Source organism: Coregonus clupeaformis, unplaced genomic scaffold, assembly GCF_020615455.1.
Source record: "Coregonus clupeaformis isolate EN_2021a unplaced genomic scaffold, ASM2061545v1 scaf0266, whole genome shotgun sequence".
Taxonomy (NCBI): Eukaryota; Metazoa; Chordata; class Actinopteri; order Salmoniformes; family Salmonidae; genus Coregonus; species Coregonus clupeaformis.
In genome coordinates this window covers 286,097-294,217 of record NW_025533721.1, presented here as the reverse complement: position 1 = coordinate 294,217, position 8,121 = coordinate 286,097, and the positions used below count along the sequence as shown (strand labels likewise).

Below are 8,121 nucleotides of genomic sequence, written 5' to 3'. Positions count from 1 at the left end.
CAGAGTGCCGCTGAAAGGAGTGATAACTGGGGTGGGGTTGAGTGTTAAGTTGGATCGATGGAAGTTGGGGATCCCCGTTGTCTGTGATGCGTGCCATTTGGTGCGACGCAGACGTTTGGTGCGACGTAGTTTCGGTGGATTTTGGGGGTGGCAATATTGCTGGGGATCAGAAATGTCCTGTGCAAGTGAGACAGATTGAAGTTTCCAGTGTGAGAGCAGTGCAGAATGTGTCATATGCTGATACAGTGAGGAAAGTAGAGGATGGTGGGCAAAGGGTGAGGGAGTGTGAGAGGATCCCTGTGAGTAGTAGGCCAGTACAGAGTGACCTGGACAGTTTCTTGGTGTTTATTACTATGGTCATTAATTGTAGCACACAGATGGAAAGGAAATCCCAGAAGATTGAATTGGTAGTAGCAGCAGCAGAGAAGTTTTTGGGTGTCAGAGATTTTAGTGCAGGGGGTTTAGAGAGAAGGGGGTCCAGCCTCCCATGCCGACGGCCTGGTGTAGGATCTGTTTGGGCCAAGGTAGTGGGAAGGAGTGTTGGGGATAGTGGTACATACACTGAGTGTACAAAACATTAAGGACACCTGCTCTTTCCATGACAGACTGACCAGGTGAATCCAGGAGAAAGCTATGATCCCTTATCGATGTCGCTTGTTAAATCAACGCAATATTAGGAAGGTGTTCTTAATGTTTTGTACACTGTTAAATCAGTTCCTCGGGGGGCGGAGTGGTGTCACACTTTTCCCCCATCCCTAGCAAATACAGCTGATTAAACTAATTACATCCTAAACAGAAGATCCTGATTATTGGAATCCGGTGTGTTGTTTTTATTTTATTTTTTATTTAACCTTTATTTAACTAGGCAAGTCAGTTAATAACAAATTCTTATTTACAATGACGGCCTACACCGGGCCAAACCCGGACGACGCTGGGCCAATTGTGCGCCGCCCTATGGGGGCTGGGGCAAAAGTGTGACACCAATAAGGCCCCCGAGGACTAGAGTTGCCCATCCCTGTGTTATATGGTGGTGCAATTTGTAAATACAATTAATTTCCCTTTTTCTTTGTGAACGAATGTGCAATGCACTTTACAAACTGTGAAAGGCAGCAATATACAACATAGTGTCTAGTCTGCCGGAAAGCCACACGAAGAAGAGGCGTAGTTTAGATACACAATAACAGCCCAGGGCACTTGCACAACCCACTGTGTATTTCCGTGTTACTTCCTTGTTCTGTCTTGTCTTTGGTATTTTTCTGGAAAGAAATGTTTAGACAGCGGTAAAATTGTTTGATTCGGCTACTTATCAACGCGAGCGACACAAGTCTAATCATTTTTTTCTTTAGTACCCCGCCTTGCGGTTACTGATCGGGGAAGACCCGCTGAGGAGATCAGGAGCTGTAGGACTTCTTCGCCCCAGTACTTCTCGTCGATGGCAGACTCCCGAGAAAGAAGGAAAACCGGCGAAGATGAGCCACAGGGTGCAGTCGGGGGTGAAGGTAAATATTAATATGCGCTTGGGACTTTGAAAGGACGTCACCTGAAAAAATCGTATCTAAAATATTGTCAACTAACTAACTATAGGGTCCCGTCAGAATCCTTAGTTGCGCTCAAAGCTATACTTCATGTTGTTCCCTGGTCTTTCAGCATGTAGGCCTAGTTCTAGACAAATTAGCGAGATGGTGAAAACAGTCTTAGTGAGGTAGGCTATTTCAACGATTTAAAAATCTAGCACTAAAAATCAAGAACTATTTTGGCCTACACACTTTTGGAGCCTGGAAGGCCATAGGAATGTCCTCTGACGTCACTTCACTGTAACAAATGTGATAGAAAAAGTGTAATATGAGGTCAAATCAACATCTTAAGGTCGGAACTCTTGAAAGAGTCCCGAGTTCCGGAGTTGGATGACTATTGAAATCGATTTTTCTCAGTTGGAGCTAGTTTTTTTCCCCGAGTTCCCAGTGGTTTTGAACGCACTGAAGTTGGAAGTCAGAGATTTCCGAGCTCCCAGTTGTTTTGAACGCGGCATAACTCTAACCCCCAAGTAAAGTGACTTACAAAGTCTACATCATAAAGCAAACATGCAGGTCCTGGGAGTGAGAAAGTCTCTGCCAATTGAATTGGAGCACAATGCATGATAAACACATCTATCTAATCACCACAATAAACTGTCATCATGTCATTAAACATTGATAATAAAAACATAATATCACTAACAAAATCTTTGTAACAGACGTCATCGACGACAGAATTATGGAACAAGGAGCTGTTGTTTTAAGAGGGTAAATAAACATAGCACTATCACCATTAGTATCCATCCTGATTATCACATTATCCATTTTCCAAAAATATTTGTATTTTTTAATCCATGAAGGTATGTCATAGAGAGGATCAGTGCAGAGAACCCAGAGAGGCGTTTGGCTCCAGAGGACCTTGGTGGCAGACCCAACGAACTAGACGACCGCCAGGTCAAAGACGTGGTACACCAGCTGCTGCTGATCGCTGATGACCTGAACAGAAATGCTGAGCTACAACAGTATGACATTATTTTCTTCTGAATTAGCATATTAGCTACAGTGCCTTCAGAAAGTATTCATACCCCTTGACTTATTCAACATGTTGTTTCAGCCTGAATTCAAAATGGGTTAAATTGTTGTTGTTTTTCTTAGCCAGCTAAACACAATATCCCATAAAGACAAAAGTAAATTTTTATTTTTTATGTTTGAAAAATGATTGAAAATTAAATACAGAAATAGCTCATTTACATAACTATTCATACCCCTGAGTCAATACTTTGTACAATCACCTTTGGCAGCGGTTACAGCTGTGAGTCTTTCTGGGTAACTCTCAAAGCGCTTTCCACACCTGGACATTTCCCCATTTATTATTTTCAAAATTCTTCAAGCTCTGTCAAATTGGTTGTTGATCATTGCTAGACAACCATTTTCAGGTCTTGCCATAGATTTTCAAGTAGATTTAAGTCGAAACTGTAACTCGGCCACTCAGGAACATTCACTGTCTTCTTGGTAAGCAACTCTAGTATAGATTTGGCCTTGTGTTTTAGGTTATTGTCCTGCTGAAAGGTGAATTAATCTCGCAGTGTCTGATGGAAAGCAGACTGAACCAGGTTTTCCTCTAGGATCTTTGCCTGTGCATCGCTCCATTACGTTTCTGTTTTATCCTGACAAACTCCCCAGTCCTTAACGATTACAAGCATACCCATAACATGATGCAGCCACCACTATGCTTGAAAATATAGAGAGTGGTACTCAGTAATGTGTTATATTGAATTTGCCTTAAAAATAAGTGAATTGCTTCGCCACATTTTTTGCAGTATTACTTTTGTGCCTTGTTGAAAACAGGATGCATGTTTTGGAATATTTGTATTCTGTACAGGCTTCCTTCTTTCACTCTGTCAATTAGGTTAGTATTGTGGAGTAGCTACAATGTTGTTGATCCATCCTCAGTTTTCTCCTATCACAGCCTTTAAACTCTGTAACTATTTTAAAGTCACCTTTGGCCTCATGGTGAAATTCCTGAGCAGTTTCCTTCCTCTCCGGCAACTGAATTAGGAAGGAAGCCTGTATCTTTGTAGTGACTGGGTGTATTGATACACCATCCAAAGTGTAATTAATAACTTCACCATGCTCAAAGGGATATTCAATGTCTTGTTTAGTTTTTTACACATCTACCCTTCTTTGCGAGGCATTGGAAAACCTCCCTGGTCTTCGTGGTTGAATCTGTGTTTGAAATTCACTGCTCAACTACAGGACCTTATGTAACTTGTTAAGCACATTTTTACACCTGAACTTACAATATTTAGGCTTCCCATAACAAAGGGGTTGAATACTTACGGACTCATGACATTTCAGCTTTTAATTTTTAATTAATTAATTAACATTTCGAAAAACATAATTCCACTTTGACGTTATGGGGTATTGTGTGTGTGTAGGCCCGTGACATCTCAATTTAATCCATTTTAAATTCAGGCTGTAATACAACAAAATGTGGAAGTCAAGAGGTGTGAATACCTTCTGAAGGCACTGTATTTGGCTGGTCTATGTTATGGTGGTTGTTTAATGTACTATTATTTTACTCAAACAAAAAAGATTGTTAAACCTGGATGTAAACACAAATGAGTGTATTCCCATATCCTATCGTAGTGGTCTGGCAAATTAAGAACTTTATTATTTTATAATTGTTTCATTTCCTTGACAACAAGAAATATGGAAAGAGAAACTCTCTTACTTTTCCTCAGTTTCTAATTATTTGTCTCTCCTTCCTCTGACAGCCTAATAAGCAGAGTCCAGGTAAACTGTGCCCAGGACATGTTCTTCTCAGTGGCCAGGGAAATCTTTGCAGATGGTATCAACTGGGGCAGAGTGGTCTCCCTGTTTCACTTGGCCTACAAGCTAATTTACAAGGTAACACCCGGAATGTGCATGTTACTGAATATGAAATCATTGAAACTTACAAATGTAAAGTAGAATAAATCACCCCTCACAATATATATTTGTTATCCCCCTTTCCAAGGCACTGACACAGAACCACTTAGAAATCATCAAGAAGGTTATTAGCTGGGTATTACAGTTCATCAGGGAAAATGTCTCCGCTTGGATCCGACAGCAAGGAGGATGGGTGAGTACCCTGCTGAAGTATGCCAACATGTCTACCCATGAAGACTCCACCACCAGATGTACAATGAGACCATATTTTATTTAAAAATACCACAAGAGCAGAGACACTGTCACAATCAGTACATACATGCAGTAAAGAGATCAATTGAACACAGACCGTGGGGGATAGAAGGAGGACGCCGTCATTGGTGCCCATTCAAAAAAGCTGATCTAACAAAGTGGATATTCGTAAAATCCGGTCATGATTTATGTGTTCGAAAAGGCCCACAATGTGGTTACTAAAATCTGATTTGCTGCATTATATTTAGAAGATGTCCTTTTTGTGTTTAGAAAATATGTCTGCTAAATGTTAACCACCGTTCGGATAAGCTGATAGCATAGCTAGCCATATAGAAATCAGTGGTGGTATTTGAAGTTGCTTTTAAGTGTAATACAATTGATTGGTAAAGATGACATGAACATGTATTGCGATTGACATCCATACAAGCATTGTACAATATTTTTTTACCCCAACATGGTGTCAAATACACATATAAACTATAGCTTAAATGTAGGATAAATTTGATGGCCAGTAATGGGGAGATTCTGGATCTATCCCCCATGGCGTTTCCATGGCCTTTCCATTGTTTTGGTCGAACTCTCAACTGATCTAATCAAGAATGCACATCTGACAAGTATAGACATAAGTCACACGTCCCATCTGACAAACAAAAATGTAAAGGATGCTAGTCGATAAGTTCTTGTACATACTACGTATGGTGACTCGCATGCATATCAAGAGGAGGAAGCACTCACTCCTACTCAAATACGACCATGCACATACACTACCAGTCAAAAGTTTGGACACCTACTCATTCAAGGGTTTTGTCTTTATTTTTTACAATTTTTTACGTTGTATAATAATAGTGAAGACCTCAAAACTATGAAATAACACATATGGAATCATGTAGTAACCAAAAAAGTGTTAAACAAATCAAAATATATTTTATATTTGAGATTCTTCAAATAGCCACCCTTTGCCTGGATGACAGCTTTGCACACGCTTGGCATTCTCTCAACCAGCTTCACCTGGAATGCTTTTCCAACAGTCTTGAAGGAGTTCCCACATATGCTGAGCGCTTGTTGGCTGCTTTTCCTTCACTCTGCGGTCCGACTCATCCCCAACCATGCTTTACGGTGGGAAATACACATGCGGAGATCATCCGTTCACCCACACCGCGTCTCACAAAGCCATGGCGGTTGGAACCAAACATCTCCAATTTGGACTCCAGACCAAAGGACACATTTCCACCAGTCTAATGTCCATTGCTTGTGATTCTTGGCCCAAGCAAGTCTCTTCTTATTATTGGTGTCCTTTAATAGTGGTTTCTTTGCAGCAATTTGACCATGAAGGCCTGATTCACACAGTCTCCTCTGAACAGTTGATGTTGAGATGTGTCTGTTACTTGAACTCTGTGAAGCATTTATTTGGGCTGCAATTTCTGAGGCTGGTAACTTTAATGAACTTATCCTCTGCAGAAGAGGTAGCTATGGGTCTTCCATTCCTGTGGGGGTCCTCATGAGAGCAAGTTTCATCATAGCGCTTGATGGTTTTTGCGACTGCACTTGAAGAAACTTTCAAAGTTCTTGAAATGTTCCTTATTGACTGACCTTCATGTCTTAAAGTAATGATGGACTGTTGTTTTCTCTTTGCTTATTTGAGCTGTTTTTGCCATAATATGGACTTGGTCTTTTACCAAATAGGGCTATCTTCTGTATAGCTTCCATATGTGTTATTTCATAGTTTTGATGTCTTCACTATTATTCTACAATGTAGAAAATAGTGAAAATAAAGAAAACCCCTGGAATGAGTAGGTGTGTCCAAACTTTTGACTGGTACTGTATGTGTACTCAAGACAGCACTGTGTGCACATGTAATGCAGAGGCTCCGGAAGGAGGTCCTGCTTGTGGGTTTTCCGTTTTACAACACAGATGGAGTTATTAAATGAAGCTGCACCAGGGATTGGAGGGGGTGTTAGAGAGGGACTTCAAACGTCACACAGCACATTGGGGCCAATGCAGGCAGCTCTGATGTGGGTAACACCGAGCGCAGCTACCTGTGCCAATGTCACAGTACTGTCAGTTCATAAAGCTAAGCTTGTTTGTTGATGAGTAACCTTGCCTCACACCTATAGATCCCAGAACTAGCACTAAGGCTTTAGCTCAGCACGCTGAATGGTATTGAGTCCAGCCTATGACTATGGTTAGTAGGGACAATGTAATGGTTCCACTGTTGTATGTGTGGTTGACTTTTCTTTTTGCTTGCAGGAGGCAGTTGTTAGCACCGTGTCACATTGGCGTACTGTGTCGCTTGTGGCTGCAGTGGCTTTCGTGACGGTCATGGTTTACTGGAGGAAAACACGCTGACATCATCTCAGGAAGTGCCCTTGGTGAAATCAAAGTGCCCTTAAAATTTGGACAGTTCTCTGGGAAGACGGGTTATTGTGTTTTGTCCTGTGCAGTAGATTTGACTTTGGGGCAATGGTGACCTAGTAGTCTTGTTTTATATATATATATATGATGAATTGATCTGAAAAGGGACAGTTGGTGCCTTTTGGTACAGTACACCACACTTGGCAAGTATTTATTAGTACCAATGTGAAACTGTATTTTTCAAAAATATTTTTCTATTGCTCAAAAAAGAACCTTGTAAGGTGTTTTATTGAACATTGTTTTTATTGAATCCTTAATCTTCTATTGATTTGGAATTAAAAGTAAGCCACTACAATTTTTTCACAGCTCTAAATATGTATTATTCCTATGTATCTGAATGGACCAAATATATTTTAAATCGTGGCAAACATGCACACATGTTTAATAAAAATACTTTTGCCAAAGCGAAGTAATATTGAATTTGTAATTTACTGTAAGTGTTTGCTCTCCAACTCCACTTTCTGAGTAAAGTTTTGTTTGGTACCCTGCTTCCTCGATCATGGTATGGCCAGATCCCTCTTTCACTAATATGTTTTATGACAGAAGTTTAGGTTCTATGTCTCATTAAACCTGAAAGAATTGCCCCTCCCAAGGGTGGGCAATCTTACCCAGGAAGGCTGGTGTAGGTTTTTGTTCCAGCATAGAGGTAACACACCTGATTCCACTAATCAACCTTGTATAATAGAATGACATGCAGTACTATGCTTAAACCACAAGATGTCGTAGTACGCTCATGAGAAATGTTGGCATATAATAAACAAAATCGGAATTTTACATAATTTTGAATATTTCACATACTCAATTTAGTCTGAGATATAAATGGTAAGTCTTTCACCCAATCCTTTCTTTATTCTTATAACCAAGGCCATGATGACCATTGAGGATATTTTTATTCTAACAAGTTTTCCTGAGCTGCAGGTGCAAGACTCAAGGCCAGACACTAAAAGCAAATTGAGGTTTGGGATTACAGATATTTTACCCCCCACACCCCCCCCCCCCATCACTGATGTTT

The 8,121-nt window shown here is 40.5% G+C and overlaps 1 protein-coding gene across 2 annotated transcripts; it reads left to right on the top strand.

Annotated features, from left to right (window-relative positions):
* Positions 1-1,024: 1,024 nt before the first annotated feature.
* Positions 1,025-7,518, top strand: LOC121573325 (apoptosis regulator BAX). Of its 2 annotated transcripts, none has more exons than XM_041885209.2 (7): positions 1,025-1,039; positions 1,347-1,499; positions 2,234-2,282; positions 2,375-2,536; positions 4,292-4,424; positions 4,534-4,638; positions 6,945-7,518. In XM_041885209.2, exons 2-7 carry the CDS (start codon positions 1,433-1,435, stop codon positions 7,041-7,043), a joined length of 615 nt encoding a protein of 204 aa, XP_041741143.1. In that variant the 5' UTR covers positions 1,025-1,039; positions 1,347-1,432; the 3' UTR covers positions 7,044-7,518. The 2 variants fall into 2 exon arrangements, with proteins under 2 accessions (XP_041741143.1, XP_041741142.1); XM_041885208.2 differs by lacking the exon at positions 1,025-1,039 and adding an exon at positions 1,149-1,248.
* Positions 7,519-8,121: the final 603 nt, after the last annotated feature.

Excerpts from the sequence above, each read along its gene's own strand:
- LOC121573325 (XM_041885209.2), top strand. The coding sequence starts at position 1,433 with ATGGCAGACTCCCGAGAAAGAAGGAAAACCGGCGAAGATGAGCCACAG. Across the intron at positions 2,283-2,374 it reads GGAGCTGTTGTTTTAAGAGG|GTATGTCATAGAGAGGATCA; the intron begins GTAAATAAACAT and ends TAATCCATGAAG. Across the intron at positions 4,639-6,944 it reads TCCGACAGCAAGGAGGATGG|GAGGCAGTTGTTAGCACCGT; the intron begins GTGAGTACCCTG and ends TTTTGCTTGCAG.